Source organism: Heterodontus francisci, chromosome 18 (assembly GCF_036365525.1).
Source record: "Heterodontus francisci isolate sHetFra1 chromosome 18, sHetFra1.hap1, whole genome shotgun sequence".
Lineage (NCBI taxonomy): Eukaryota > Metazoa > Chordata > Chondrichthyes > Heterodontiformes > Heterodontidae > Heterodontus > Heterodontus francisci.
In genome coordinates this window covers 66,389,795-66,406,020 of record NC_090388.1, presented here as the reverse complement: position 1 = coordinate 66,406,020, position 16,226 = coordinate 66,389,795, and the positions used below count along the sequence as shown (strand labels likewise).

General features: G+C 42.0%; 1 protein-coding gene across 1 annotated transcript; it reads left to right on the top strand.

Annotated features, from left to right (window-relative positions):
* Positions 1 to 542: 542 nt before the first annotated feature.
* Positions 543 to 14,720, top strand: LOC137379882 (prosaposin receptor GPR37-like). Its single transcript, XM_068051284.1, has 2 exons — positions 543 to 2,277; positions 13,264 to 14,720. The coding sequence occupies exons 1-2, from the start codon at positions 1,231 to 1,233 to the stop codon at positions 14,077 to 14,079; spliced, it is 1,863 nt and encodes a 620-aa protein (XP_067907385.1). The 5' UTR covers positions 543 to 1,230; the 3' UTR covers positions 14,080 to 14,720.
* Positions 14,721 to 16,226: the final 1,506 nt, after the last annotated feature.

The following is a 16,226-nucleotide window of genomic DNA, read 5'->3' as shown; positions in this document are numbered from 1 at the left end:
AGGGAACTGTTAATTTAAATAAGGCTCAGACAGTGTGTTCTGTTGCAGTGACTTGCCTTTCACAGGAGGGAGCTGTTGGCACGTTATCCGGCTGCAACTGTTGGTGATGTTTTGAGACGAGTGTGTGTGTGTGTGTACCGAGGACTGTCTGTGCTCCAGGTGAATACAGAAGAGTCGGGTGGCCAGACGTGTGGCATTGGGGTGGAGTTCTTACAGCTAGAATGACAGAAAGGCTGGAGTGATGGGAATCCGTGGGCCACAATCCCCATTCAAAGGGGAAAGTTAAGTGATTTATTTACACCGATATAGTGACTGTGGTGGAACGTGTGGCAATTACAAAGGCGGAGAAAATGCATGAAAAGCTTCCATTGTAGTGCTCGACCACCTTGTAAAATGTTGCAATTTAAGTGAAAAGTACTGATCGAAGTGACAAAAGCGGAGGGGCTTAAATAGTCGTGCAATCGTTCTGCAGGTTGGAGGGTCCTCCAGAGAGAAGTGGCGAAATCAACCTCCCTCAACCTCCCCCACCGCCCTGACTGACACCAACTGCTCGTATGAGATCGACTCTTGGTGGATTTCTCCAGACAGATCAGGACTGGGGAGATTCCAGCCTCCAGGGGAACACACCAGCCTCCACAGAACATACTCCACACACACAGACTGGCGCTCTCTCACTCCTTGGACCATCTTTCCCAGAGTGTTTGGCGGACCCCAGTCTTTGGCTGCTTTCATCTGCTCGGGTCCTTCCTCTCAAACCCAAGGGGGGGAGTTTGAAAGGTCTGTATTGCCGGGCCAAAAAAAAAGACAAGTAAAATACAGTTCAAAAAGGAAACCAATGCACAAACCGTGCTGGTTGCTGTCTGGAAACTAAGCGGAGGAGCAGGCGGAAGCGAGTAACAGTGGAGCACAGAACTGGCCTGCACCTCGGGACAATCCAGAAGATTAAATACAGAGAGCGCTTTAGGCTAGCGGGGGAGACAAGAGCAGGATATGATCCAGTTCCTCCTCAATGATGGTGAAACTTGCCTCTTGTTGATGCTGGGTCCCCAGTTGGCTTTCCAAGAAGTCTAGAGTTAGCGGGCTGAATATTGCCGACAGTGTTTTAACACTGGGAACTTCAAGCTGCCGATGGTGCGCAATATTGAGCTCCTGTCCGATGGGTAAGGACCAAGTGCCTTTCTAAATATTATACTTTCATATCGCCTCTGTTAGTTGAGCAGCAGTGTGAAGATGCGGTGCTCAGTGCTCGCTCTTGCATTCTGTGTAGTTTGGGCTGTCTGTGCAAACCCCAATCCAGTGCAGCTAAACAGCACCTGGACTAAGGAGAGGGGAGTCATTGGGGTTTCTCCTGGGTCAACTGCATCAGAATTGGAAGCTTCAGTGCTTCAGCAGGAAGATGGGGACAACTCACTGAATGACCTTCAGGTGTTAATGCAACAAGAGGGCATGGATTCGACCTGGTTGCGTTTCAATGAGACGCTGGTCGATGGTGAACACCGATGGCAAAAGTCAAAGTACCTCCGCGAGAACACAACGGAGAACTTTCCCGGGGATAGTGGGGCAATTTTACAAGGAGTTGTGGGGAAACGTGGCTCTGGACACAGTGAGTCTCGACATGGAAAGTTCGACCCTAAGATATCCGCTGTCAGGAAAAGCACCACCAATGGAGAGAGGCGACAGGGTGGGCTTTTCCAAATGAGCACGACTGGAAAGTTTAAAAGGGGAGCAGATGGCATTGAAAACACTGATGGAATAAGAGAGAAAAGTAAGAAGAGCGAGAAGGGTAAACATTCTCTTATTCCTAACTCCACGGGGTCAGGCGAGTTCCAGTATACCCTGCAACAGGAAGCTGCTCCCCTGTTTCTCAATACATCGGCAGAGCTCTCCAACACACACGGCAGAACAGGCGGATTCCTCAACACTTCCAGTGCCTTTATCTTGGAGGCTGCTCCAGCAGTACTACCTGTACAAGCACCAGGGAGGAGACGCCAGCTGAAGAACCCTTTCTACCCTGTGACTGAGGACTCCTATGGGGCCTACGCTGTCATGTGTCTCTCCATTGTCATATTTGTGATTGGGATTATGGCAAACCTATCTATCATGTGCATTGTCTGCCACAACTATTACATGAGGAGTATCTCCAACTCACTGTTGGCCAATCTGGCTTTCTGGGACTTTCTCATCATCTTTTTCTGTCTGCCTCTGGTCATATTTCATGAGCTGACTAAAAAGTGGCTGCTTGGAGATTTTTCCTGCAAGGTGATCCCTTATCTTGAGGTGAGGAATTAAAAATGAACAAACTTCCCAGACATGAATGAATTTTACACACATTTTGATACTTACAGTGCCACCCACATTCCCAAACATTTAAATCAATGCTTAAATATAACAAATAAATTATTCATTCTTCAGTTATGTGCCCCACCAGGGCAGCATTTATTGCTCATCCCGAGTTGCCCTTGAGAAGGTAGTGATGAGACACCTTCCTGAAGTGCTGCAGTCCATGTGGTGAAAGTACTTACAGATTGCTGTTATGTTAATGTGCCCAGGAGATCTAAGGGCCCCTGAGCACCTTTTTCAACTTGGTTCTACACTGCAATGCAGCTATTCACCATACGGTGATGGGAGACTGCCTGCTGCAGGCAATCTCTCACAGCTGCCCTTTGGCGATAGGTCAGGGCCCACTTCTGGAGCTGTACTGCTACTATAGTAATTATAGTAATGGTGCAAAGTGGCAACTACTTTACAGCAACACTGAACTTGTATTAGAAACGCAGCCGTAAAGTGTGGTTATTCAATCTCAAATAACAGCAGAATTCAAATACCTAGTACACATATTAAAGAGAAGTCAATACCAATACAGGAAAACTGAAATGATAACCCAAACTGGAAATAGACGGTGAGTCAGTCAACTCCTAAATGAAACAGATAGCTTAATGTGTCAGGGGAACTTAAATCTAAACTGATGTTTAAACAACATATTGTACGATAGCTGAAAAGAGGCAGCTTCATTAGTGAATAGAATAACACGCTGCTTAAAAGTTATTATCTTGCTTCTTCTCAGTTTCCTTGGTAACAACATGACAGCTTGTCTGTTCATCGCCCTTGTTACATTAAGTTAGATGTTATCACCTAGATTAATAATTAACATTCATCACATTGCTACAACAGACTAGCAGCCTTAAACAAATAACATGCAAACGCAAACTTACATTCAGTCCCACCTGTCCTATAATCAGTTATGAAAAAACATAGGCTGATATGTACAATAAGTTGTTAGCATGCTTCTTGTGGGCTGATTTATGTTAGTAATATGACAACAGGACTAGTCATTAGGCACAAAGAGACAATCAGCATTGATCGTTCCCGTTAAATGACGCCTAGAGTAAAAGAAGACAGAATTAATTACATATTTTACTGGTAACACTGAGGCATAGCAGGGAACACTCGCCAATTGCTGATTAAATGAGCCGGTGGTAATAGTCTTAAAGTAATCCTGTCTCAGTGATGTTCAACAGTTAAAATCAATTGAATGCGTTTGTATTGCGGCCCAGTTAAAAATGGGGTCCCAGCATCTCTTTCAGTTTCTGTGTTGGATCCATTCATCGGCAGCTTGCAGTTCGGCTTTCGACCGTTTGCCTCCATTTGTGTGTCAGGCACAACAATATTGCTTAACAATACATTTTCTCATCCAGTGCTCTTACAGACTCTGTCAAATGCACGATATTTTTTTAACGCAGCGCTTTCAAATACATAAAGTTTGAGATGTGCAGTTTAAAAAGTAGTACTTTTAATCCAGTTTTATTTTCTGAAAGCTGTGACCAGTGCTGGGATATGGTTCCGTGGACTCCTCTGGCAAGCCGAGCTGGGGACAGACAAGTCCGATCCTTTGTGCATTTTTTAACAGTTAATGAATCGCCATCAGTCATGGGAATCCAGTTGATCACCCACGCCGCCCATCCCCCGGAGAGCAGGAATACAATTGCAGAGATCACTTAATTCAGCACACCAGAAAGCTTCGCCACATCGTGAAATGCATTCATTCAAAATAGTTTCAGCAGTTAATTACAAAGCTGGAATTAAAATATTGCTATTTGTCAAGGTCTTTTAAATAATAAAAGCAAAATGCTGCAGATGCTGGAAATCTGAAATAAAAACAAGAAATGCTGGAAATACTCAGCAGGTCTGGCAGCATCTGTGGAGAGAGAAACAGAGTTAACGGGTCCAAGGACACACAAGAGTGGCTTTGCTGTCAATATGTAGGTTGTCAACTTCATTCCCATCACTAATGCAAACTCGCTTCTTTGGTGTGAGCTTTATTAATATTCCGCAGGCATTCAAGTAAATGTTTTAATCCATTACAAAGGCAGCAGTGCTTAAAATATTCAAGGTTAAATGTCAGTTCATATTGCATCAGAAATGATCATTTTCTATCATAGAATGTCAGCCCAAACAGAAGCTGCCTGACTGATTTTCCCCACTCCCACTTCATGCACCCACCACATGCTCCAGCCTGCTCCTTACTAATTGGTGCCAGTTAACGGCACAAAGATCAAACTTCAAACTAATATCAATCAGCCTGGCCCAACATTCATCTCACAATAACTAGCAGCAGAACCCACAATGTCAAACATACAAAATGGCATGAATTAAATTGGTGCACGAAATGTATAAAATAGATTGTCCAACTGCTACATTGGGGAAGGTGCAAACATATTCATAGAAGTGCTCAGAATGCTTTTAATTTGCCTACCAAATTGATGTGCTTTTTAAAATTAAAATGATGCACATGATAATTTGCTGGACAAATACAATATTAACATTGCGTGGAAGCCAATATGGCACAAGGATCTTGACTGTAGTCTGGTATCTTTCAGCCAGATAAGCACAGGATGATTGTCCTAATAGTTGTAACATTTTGCAAAGTGGGTGATTCAGATTCATATCTGTGCACCTCAGTTGTCGTATTATTTCTATCAGGAGAGAAACAGAAGAAAAGGCAGGGATGAGAAAAGACAATCTTACCCATTGCAATCCATCCCTCTGCTACATAAATTCTGTCATTTATGCCATCTAATTATATTCCCAGTGACCCGAATGTTTTTGTACCTGTATCTTGTCTAGCAGAATTTATCAATTTTTGAGTGGAGAACTTCTTTCTGATTTCTGTTCTAAATATACTTTTCACCAATTTCCAATTATGCACTCTCTCCTGAATGTTTTAAAACAATAATCTGGGTTCATCTTATTTACACTATTTAATATACTGGCAAGATGTTCACCCACTGTTAACTGACTCCTGTCCAGACTAAGAAACGTAAGCTGCTCATAATTTTTCCTTTTAATAATAGAATTTAAAATATAATATGCTACAATATATAATCATTATTTTTCTTCATGGTTCATTCCTTTGCTTTTTTTCTATAACATTTCTGATGGAAGTTCTTTTTCTAGCATATTGATCGAAATTGAGCAAAGCACTCTAAAGGAGGTCTGGCCTGTGCATTGTAAAGCCTTAGCTATAGCAGACTTCTATTGTAATGTGCCTGTTACATATCCCAGCATTCGCCTCACTTTTTAAAATTGCTTTGCTGCAGTATCTGGACATTGTAAGTGACAAATAAGCAGCAAGGAAGTGAACTTCTACAATAACAGTCATTATATTTGTACACATCTTACATTTTGAAAGGTACCAGGTTTGAGGCCAAAAGGTACCAGTTTTGATCTTTGCCCTGCAATGAATTAGTTGGTCTCAGCCAAAAAATTGTTTGTATCCAGCGAGGGTTAAAATGAGCAAGGGATCCTTTTCTTGCTTGCAATCTAGTAAGGTGGATGTCAGATGAGTAAAGAATCAGAGGTGGTTATAATACTTGACTGTTGAATAGTTTGCTAACCCTCATTGACATGAACTTTCTGCTTCTGAGCTCAGCAGCTCGTGTTTAAAGTAAATGGGCAGTCAACTAACAAGCAGAAAATCCCAGCCTAGGTACACACTTGAAGAATGATTTCTTCGGTGAGATACTAGTGTCGAGTGTCCATGGAGTCATACACCAACATAGATCAGTTCCTTCAGGAAAGGAGGAGTGAAAAGGAAGATCATTTGAGGGGAAGGAGGTGGAATGTTGTTAAATCCACAAACGCATCACATGGGCTGGGATTTTACGGGCCCCGCCGAGGTGGAGTTGAAGGATGGGTGCATGGAGTATTGTGACGGGGTGGGGGGCAGTGGGAGGGGCGACAGAGCGGAGAGCCTATCGCCTCCCAGATCTTCCTGGGGGCGGGATAGGCCAACAATGGCTGTTCCACCCAGAGGCCAGTGGAGGCCCTTAAGTGGCCTATTAATGGATCTTACCAACAGCGGGGGGGTGGGGGCTTCGCCATGCCGAGAGGATGCCTTTAAAAATGAGGCACCCTCCCTGCGGGATTGGGGGGGGGGCTCTCCTTCATGGGCAATTGGTTGCCCACGGAGGACCCCCACAGGGAACAACTTTACCCCCCCTCTCCCATGGACTGCACGACCACCACCTCCCCCCCCCATCCCTCCTCATCAGGGCCTGCTAAACTGGCCCCAGTGACCCCGCCTCACCTGCCTCTGCTCTGGGGTTCCCCCACTGGGCCTGGGTCCGAGGCATCTGCAGTACCAGCTGTGGCCACCGCTCTATTTGTCCGGCAGCTCTTGGGGGCAGGATTCCCATCCCTTTCAAATCTTTAAAGGGACAAGGATCCCACCTTCTAAAACTTTGATTCAAAAAGACCGGAGGATTGCTCCGGGGTGGGCACGAAAAGGGAGAGACGGGGATCCTCCCACCCTTTCAGTCTGGCGCCGGGAGGCCCGCGCCAAGCACAAAATCCAGCCCATGGTCTCACAAGTGCTTTCTAAGTAAATGCCGGTGTCCAGAATTTGCATACCTTTAATTATAAATGAAGAAACACAAATGAGGAATAATAGAAAATTTAAAGAGGCAATGTGTGTAATCAATTGTTCTTGCTTACTTAAATTATAATCATAAACCTCTGTGTGTGTGAAATTCCTCCTAGTAATAACTTTAGTGAAATAGTGTGTCTGCATATTATCTGAGTCACCCTTTGCTTTCAGTCAGCTTCTGCTTTCACCCCTTTTGCTGTGCCTAATGTGAAGAGATACTTAACAGGATTGGATTTGTGCAATGGCGAGAGCTTCTTCTCACTAAAGTCAGGCAGAGAAATGTACCACAATTCAAATAAAGTGCTGGATTAAAACTAATCTATGACTTCTATGTGTAAAAAGAAACAGTATAATGAAAAAGAAACCAATACTTACAAAGGCAGGAGTTTAATCTTCTCCCCTCTCCCGTGCAATGAAATCATATCTATGATTCGAAGCTTCACAATGGACAGTATTAAGGAAAACACCCTGACTTAAAGCAACTATTTGCAGGAAACTAACATTGTGACATTTGCAATTTATACATGTAGTATCTCTATCACTTCTATAAAACCTGTAGTCTACTCAATATAAATATTCTACAATCTGTTGTACCTTGTAATCATCAGATTTACCCGCACAGATAGTTCTATTTAATTGGATTGAATGAGAATTACATCTCCCTGCCTTTTGTCATTATGGCTGAATAGACTTTTGAAACATTTGAAGCACCATGAACAGAAGTATTCCAAATTCTGCTGCAGAGAGTACTGTCATACCCAAAAAAGCATGGACTATAATCTATCAGTATTAAAGACCAAGTCTTTTGAAGTATTTTCACTTTGTTTATGTGTTGAATTAACAAGTTCCCTTGTGGAAGGATCTTTGATGCTGAGGGATTCCCTAATGTCACGCACACCCATCGTTCTGTGGCATAGTTTAGTGACATCCCCCTTGTTCCTAGCCTATTGTCTCTAGCAGCTCACTAGGAAGCAAAAAAAAGGCATAATTTATGAGTGCATATTTTAAAAATTGCTATATTAAAAAAATACACACTTATAGGTGCTTTTGAAGATGAGACTGATCAATGATCAAACATCAGATTTGTTCTGTCAAAGCAGTCCGAGTTTATATGTCTCCTTTCTATTATATGCTGTGAGATGCTCGTGTGCTGTCATTTTGATTAATTCAAAGTTTAGTAAATTTAATATTTCCATTTTTTTAGTTCATTCTCGGGATATGAAAGTCACTAGAAAGGCCAGCATTTATTGCCCAATCCTAACTGCCCTTGAGAAGGTGGTTGTGAGCCGCCTTCTTGAACTGCTGCAGTCCATGTGGTGAAGGTACTGCCATAGTGCTGTTCGGTAGGGAGTTTCAGGATGAAGGAATGGCGGGCAATAGTTCCAATGCACTTCCTACCCTAGTCCTTCTAGATTGTGAAAGTCAGAGGTTTGGAAGGTGCTGTTAAAGAAGTCTTGATGAGTTTCTGCAGTGCATCTTGCAGATGGTGCACACTGCAGCCATGGTGGGGGGCTGGTGGAGCAAGTGTATATTTAAAATGGTGGATGGGCAATGTTCTTTATAACAGTGTTCTAAGTCAGTTATTATGATGATATAGCATAAAATACTATGCAGTCCAATATCTTTAAAACACAGATTTTGGAGATAAGGAAAGATTTGGAGTGGTATAGTAATGGCCGCTGGATGGATTGCATAGTATGAAGTCCTTGAGAAAATGTTACAATATCTATATATTAGATGTGTACATAATGTGTGTTATGCTTCATAGTAATACAGAATTTGAAACAGAACTTCAAGAAACTTTACAAATGAAATTATTAAAATTTCAACAATGAATTAGTTAACTTTGAACTCTTAAAAGCGGTAAATTCAGTCATCGTCCCAGACTGGATGTTCAGAGGATGATTTTGCTTTAATGCAAGAATAGCAATTGGAATTTTTTTTGATTTTAAAGGGATTGTAATAATGTTGTTTTGAATAAAATATCAGAGGTGCCACCCCAGAAGGTCATGGGATCAACCCCTATTGCAGAGACTTGCGCACATAATCTAGATTGACACCTCAGTGCAGTACTAAGGGAGTGCTGCACTGTTTGAAGTGTGTCTTTTGGATGAGACATTAAACTGAGGCCCGTCTACCCTCTCAGGTGTATGTAAAAGATTCCATTACACTATTTGGAGAAGAGCAAGGGAGCTCTCCTGATGTCCTGACCAATATTTATCCCATAAACAACATCAGTAAAACTGATTATCTGGTCATTTATCTCATTGCCATTTGTGGGACATGTTGCTCTGTGCAAATTGGCTGCTGTGTTTCCTACATTATAACATGACTAAACTTCAAAAGTACTTCATTGGCTGTGAAGCCCTTTGGGAGTCCTGAGGTCATGAAAGATGCTATATAAATGCAAGTTCTTTCTTTCGAAAACCTTTTAGTGGTCAAATCTGCGGAAAATTCAATGTTGAATTTTTGTTTTTAACATTTGCGAGCTGTTAAAAAGTATATATTTTTAAATTCCCTTTTGGGGCAAAATCACCATATGCAGAATAAGCAAACAAACATGTTAACCTGTATCCATTAAAATAGCAAAGGAATTTTAACAGATACCTATAGTTCCTTCTTAGTGTAATTTGACCATTTATGTAATATTTTCTATTATTTGCATATTGTCCCCCCGTTTTTAGATCTTCAGTCCATCTGGCAGGCCTAGCCTTCCAAGTTGGCAGGTGGCCTGCTCCAAGCTACCACCAATTGCCAGCCAACAGCGGGTGCTAAGATTTCTAGACACTGGCTGGTTGGGCTGGGGTGGGTGTTGGGGGAGGTGGGGTGGGTTGGAGGGGGCACCAGCATTACCAGCTAACAGGGGGCACTAAGATTACCCCGGCCTAGGATTTTCCCTCTCACTCCATGTCTGAAACACAGTTTCCAATCAGTGGAGTAGATTTCAACTTGCCACCCAGGAACAAAACTAATGCGACAGATCAGCCACCAATTAGAAAAACCACCTGCTTTCAATTGAAATGACAGTCTGGCAGGTTAAAAGTCTGACTCAGTATCTCTGCATTCACTGCAGTGAAAATCAAACATATGTTCCGCCCTACTATAAAGCTCTGAGCATTAATGCTGTAACACTCAGATGACAGTGGGCACAGTGGTGTGGTGGTTATATTACTGGACTGGTGATCCAGAGGACTTGAGTTCATAATTCTAGTATGCCAGCTTGAGAATTTGAATTCAGTTTTTAAAGTATTGGTATGAGTGAAAGTGACCATGAAACTGTTGGATTGCTGTTTAAAAAAAACTGGTTCACTATTATCATTTCGGTAATGAAACCTGCCATTCTTACCTAATCCAATTCCACACCTCTATAGTTGGCTCTTAACCATTTGCTGTAGTGGGCAAACAAACTACTCATTTGTATCAAACTATGAATCTTAAGGGTAGTTAGGGTTGGGCAATAAATGCTGGCCTGGTCAGCCATGCCCATACCCTGAGAATGAAAAAAAATCTGAACCAGCCTGTCCAGTTTTAATGTTATTTGTTTCCCCCTTAAGAAGCCCAGCTCGGATAGATCCACTATTTAATTTTCTTCTGCATGGAGACAGTAAAGGGGCCTTTTATGAGGTAAAAGCACATGTTCCCACACTCTCAACACTTACAAAGTATTACAGAGCATTTACAGCACAGAAACAGGACATTCAGCCCAATGGGTTCACACCAGTGTTTGTGCTCCACATGCACCTCCTCCCATCCCTCTTTATCTAACCCCCATCAACATATCCTTCTATACCAGGGGTCTGCAACCTGTTGCTCTGGAACTACATGCAGCTCTTTAACATCTCATTTGCAGCTCCCAACCTTTTCCAGTTGGATTGCATTAATATGAAAAAAGCCTAAAAAGAATTAAGTCCAGAAAAGTAAGAGCTGTGTTTTTATTGTGGGGATGAAAGGTTAATCATTATGCTGCACTTTATGGTTTCAAATGATTATTTCAACGATAAACATCATTGTGTTCTAAATAAGCCTGTTTGAATGGTATAGCTACACCATGGTTATAGATAATGGGCTGGATTCTATAGAGGCCTCGATGTCGGAATCTGTGAGCGGTGGGGGGGGGGGTGCATGAAGATGGCCCCGGATGAGGCCCGCCACGGACCTCTATGCCAGCAGGGCTCAGCCCAATATTGCCGGCGGTGGCGAGGCCTTGTGGCAACTCCCCCACTGCTCGGCAATGATACCACCATTTAAATATTTAAATAAATTAACCTACTTGAATTAATGAGTCTCCCGCCGCCTCCTGAGGTCCCGCCGATCTTCACCCCAGCGGCCAGCACTACCCCGCCTTTGGATCCCCGTCTGGGGAAACGAGGCGCAACACTGGTGGGGAGGGGAAAGGAGGTAAGTTTCTCAGTGCGGGTGGGGGGCAATGGGGTCAAATGAACGTCAACGGTGTAGGGGATGGTGGGAAGGGTTATAGTTTAAAGTTTGTGCTGTTTGGGGGGGGTAAGTTTAGATTGTGAAGGTAAGTGTTTTGGGGGAGGAAAGGGCAAATAATTAATTGAATTGATATTGGGGGGCTAGGAAAGGGGCAAAAGAAATGTATTTATTTATTCTAAATCAGTTTCAATTAAATATTTAAATGTCCCAGTAGGGCTAACAGCCCTTTAAAAATGGCGTCAGCGCCTGCACACAAGTAGCTGATACCATTGCCGGGGCCAGACAGCCCGCCTCCTCCACGTGATCAGTGGGGAGGGAGGAGGGTGCAGCCCACCCCGGCTATTTAAATGATCGCGGTGGCTCTTTGGCGTGTTTAGCCCAATGCCTTTGATTCGAAGAACAGGCTTCTGGTTGTGACCGTTATTGTTTCTAATGTAGCTGAGATGATTAATTATTCTGAATGTGCTATTAGAAGCTCTTTTTATCACAAGAACCAATAGCCAAAAAATTATCTTATTTCTATGCCTCTTAAGTTAAAGTTTGTTTTAAAGACGACTTTACTGACAAAATTATAGGAAAGAAAGTTAAAAAAAATATGATAATTCAGAGTTAAATCTATTTTTTTTCTATTGATATGTGTATTTTCTTTATTATATATGCAAATTATGCATTCTACCACAGCCCCTTGGCAATTTGCCAAGCATTTGATTTAGAAATGCCGAATTTTCATCTTGTGGCTCCAAAATATTTTACTTTAGGCAATTATTTTTTTTTAAAGCATCTTCAGGTAAAAAAACAAGGTTGTTGCTCCCTGCTCTATACCTTTCTACCGAATGTGCTTCTCTAGCTTCCTCTTAATACCACTGAAGGACTGGGATTAAGGAAGAGGATTCTTCCATTTTATGAGCTAACATAATTGAGGATTATCCCCTTAATATTTTTGATTAAAATTATATTCAGAAACACTTGCAAAGTTTTTTTAAACAAAAGAGAAAACTACACTGGGATAAAGTAATGCATTCTATATATTAAATTAGTAAAGTCTGATTTACATGTTTGTTAGGAACTATAAAATTTATTAATAATATTTAGCAAAATAAATAAAGTCTTTATCCATATAGACTGTACTTTTTGATAGTACCAGAAATGAGGAACTTCAGTTATGTGGAGAAACTGGAGAAGTTGTAGTTGTTCTCCTCAGAGCAGGGAAAAGTAAGGCGAGATTGAATAGAGATGTTCAGTATCATGAAGGGTATAGATCAAGCAGATATGGACAAATTGTTTTCAGTGGCAGAGGAACTGGTAACCAGATCACACAGATTCTAGGTGATTGGCGAAAGAACCAGAGTCGACATAAGGAAACAATGTTTTACACAGCGAGTTGTTGTGGTCTGGACCACACTCCCTGAAAATGTGGTGGAAGCAGATTCAAAAGTAATTTTCCAAAGAAAATTGGATAAATAATTAAAGGAAAAAAAATTGCTGGGCTATAAGGAAAGAGCAGGGGAGTGAGACTAATTGGAAAGCTCTTTCAAAGAGCTGACATAGGTACAATGGGCCAAATAGCCTCCTTCTCTGCTATATGATTCTATGATCTTTATTCTTCAGTGTTGAGTGTGTGGGAAACACACCAACAATGTTAGACAGGCAACTGCTGTAAAAGTACCTTGTCAAAGAGCTTTTAACACTCATCCACAAACATGCACTAAATGGTTCGACTTTCCCACAGTAGTGATCAATATTGTTAAAATATTACTAGATAAAGTAAAACAAAACCCTTACAAACAGAATTAAAAATGGCATTAACTACTAGTGGGTGTTGATTCTCACTGTTGAACTTTTCTAGTCTCACAATAAATAATATTGCATCTATAAAATTTTTTCAACCTTTTCTTCGACAGGTTGCTTCCCTCGGAGTCACCACCTTCACTTTGTGTGCACTGTGCATTGACAGGTTCAGAGCGGCCACCAATGTGCAGATGTACTACGAGATGATTGAAAACTGCTCATCAACAACAGCCAAGCTGGCTGTCATCTGGGTGGGCGCCATGTTACTGGCACTTCCCGAGATTGCTCTTCGGCAGTTGATAACAGAGGAGGTAGCGGCCTCCGATTTGACTGCAGACCGCTGTGTTGTGAAGATATCTCCTAAGTTACCAGACTCGCTGTATGTGTTGGCACTGACTTATGACAGTGCCAAGATGTGGTGGTACTTCGGTTGCTATTTCTGCTTGCCCACCATCTTCACAATTGGCAGCTCCATCGTGACAGCTAGAAAAATCAGAAAGGCAGAGAAGTCCTGTGCCAGAGGGAATAAACGTCAGATTCAACTCGAAGGCCAGATGAACTGCACAGTGGTGGCCTTGACCATTCTCTATGGTTTCTGTATCATCCCCGAAAACATCTGCAATATTGTGACTGCCTACATGACCACCGGGGTCTCCCAGCAAACGGTGGATCTTCTGCAGCTCATCAGTCAGTTCCTTTTGTTTTTTAAGTCATGTGTGACCCCAGTGGTCCTTTTCTGCCTCTGCAAGCCATTCAGCCGCGCCTTTTTGGACTGCTGCTGCTGCTGTTGTGAGGAATGCGGCCCAAAGTCGTCCACTGTCGCAAGTGATGACAACGACAATGAATTTACCACAGAACTTGAGCTCTCTCCGTTTAGCACAATACGTCGGGAGATGTCCACCTACACCTCAGTAGCAACACACTGCTGAAAAGCTTGTGCATCTTATTTTGACAAGAAACAAAGCCCCTTCATCGTGGGCAAGTGTCCCTTTTTGCCATCCTTTTGAAACAAACTGGATGTAACACCCTGCCAATGTAGCCCAGACTTATCAAAACACCGAAGAAACAAATCTGTTAATGAGAAGATAACTGACTGTTGGTTTCCAGAGTTGCATTGTAGCATATGCAAAACTGTAAAACATGTTTGTAGATGGGGAGAAATCTGTGGTAGAAATACTATTTGATGGTTTTCATACATTTGGCGTGAATTAGTAAAAGCAGTATTGCATAATGTATAAATCAAATTCCACCAGAATTCTGAGTTAAGATCATACGGTCCTAATGGGTTTGAAGAAAGCCTAAAAATTAAGTCCATGACATGTGACGTGCATAGGGAATAGTCAGGGCTGGCTAACATACTGTATTTTGCTGTATAGTAACTGCAGCTAGCTGTTATACATTGAATATCTGAAGTTTGGAAGATTTATTGTCGGAAGCTGTACACAAGCAGCACAAGCGCTGATTGTCCTGATGTTGACAGTACTCTGTTCTTATTTTGTGATGTTGGTTTTGTAATAATGGAGAGAGGTAAGTTGTAAAACACAAATGTCATTTCTTTTAAATTTTCCTTGTTATGGACTCCATAACATTTTGGAAATTGTGTTTAAAAAACACTTAATTCCCTGCAAATAAAACCTTAAGTTAAACAAAAAAAAGTGTTTCATTCAGTAGGCTCAGCTCTTATCACTGTGCATTGTTATTATCGAGGCAGGAGGAGTACACTGTTTATTCTAGTCCCATTTCTCCACAGGTCATAACATATATTTTAAATTTTCCCACTTATGAATACAGTCAATCATGAACTTTATTTTTCCTAGAATAGAACACACTAATCAGGTTTCTTTAATGAACAACAATATTTATCAGTTTATTATAGAACAAGTCTTAACTAGTAATGGAGTAAAGCATAAACACACAGATTTAAATTTTAAAGTTCCCTTTTTACTTTAGCCCCTCATATTCACACACACATACATACAGTGGTTAACAGGAAAAATAAAAAGGATTTTTTTAAAATTCAGAGCTCTGTTACAGACAAAAGAATACTTGGGCTGATTACTTGCGCATTTTTGAAGAAATCAGCAGATGAGATATGGGGCTGAATTTTATAGAGCTGTCCCCTCGAGCCCGATCCGTCGCCGTTCAATAAGTTCATGGCTGAACCAATTACTCCACATTTCCACCTACCCCCGATAACCTTCCACCCCCTTGCACATCAAGAATCTATCCATCTGGAAATGAGGTGCAACACCTGCAGGGAGGGGGAAGGATGCTATTGCCAAGAACGACTTGCCTGCCCCCTCCATGTCATCGGGGGGGAGGTGACACCCCAGGTATGTTAATGAGCCACCACGTTTAGGATTGCAGAGGCTCCATGATGTGTGCTCTGAGTGTGTGGGCCGCCAGTTTTCTCACCCGCTGCCTAATTTGGTGGCGGGCCTATAGAATCCAGCCCATGTTGTTCCAAAACTGGTATACAGTCTAGCCTCCGAGTACAGGTAGACACATCACTGGGATCTTTTAAAACAGTTCTTTTCAGGTGGTGTTGAGAACTAATTTAGCAGGCCTTTCTTCAAAGGCAGGAGACGAGATGAATTAACACAGTGGACTTCTCAGGGTCTTTTAGAGATGCTGGAAAGCAAGCTGTGTTGTGGTCTTCTTCCTTCACTTCTTCAGCAGTAGGCTAACTTCATCAGCCGCTCACTCCAGAAGGTAAAACACACTCTGACGCTATAACCAATAGCTTGTGTGTTTTCTGCCCTCGCAGGTATGCTCTGCTGCTCCTGGCTTGTTCAATCAAGGGGTGCGCTACTGACTTCTCTGTCCACATTTTCCCCTGTTACCAGGGTTTCTGTTCTATTTTTAACATGAGTCATGTGACAACCAGTATACTTTGTTGCCAAACTAGTTCTTTCAGTGCCCTCTTGATGACTCCCTTGAGAAAAACTGGTCCAACATTTATTCAGTTTGACTATGTTAACAAATATTTTAACAAAAAACAGAAGCACCTTCATAACAGCATTTACAGTGTTTCAGTCGGGTGGTTAGAGCATAGGTTTTTAAACTGGCAGTCTAT

Coding starts and splice junctions, on each gene's coding strand:
- LOC137379882 (XM_068051284.1), top strand. CDS start 1,231: ATGCGGTGCTCAGTGCTCGCTCTTGCATTCTGTGTAGTTTGGGCTGTC. Junction 2,278..13,263: donor AGGTGATCCCTTATCTTGAG/GTGAGGAATTAA, acceptor TTTCTTCGACAG/GTTGCTTCCCTCGGAGTCAC.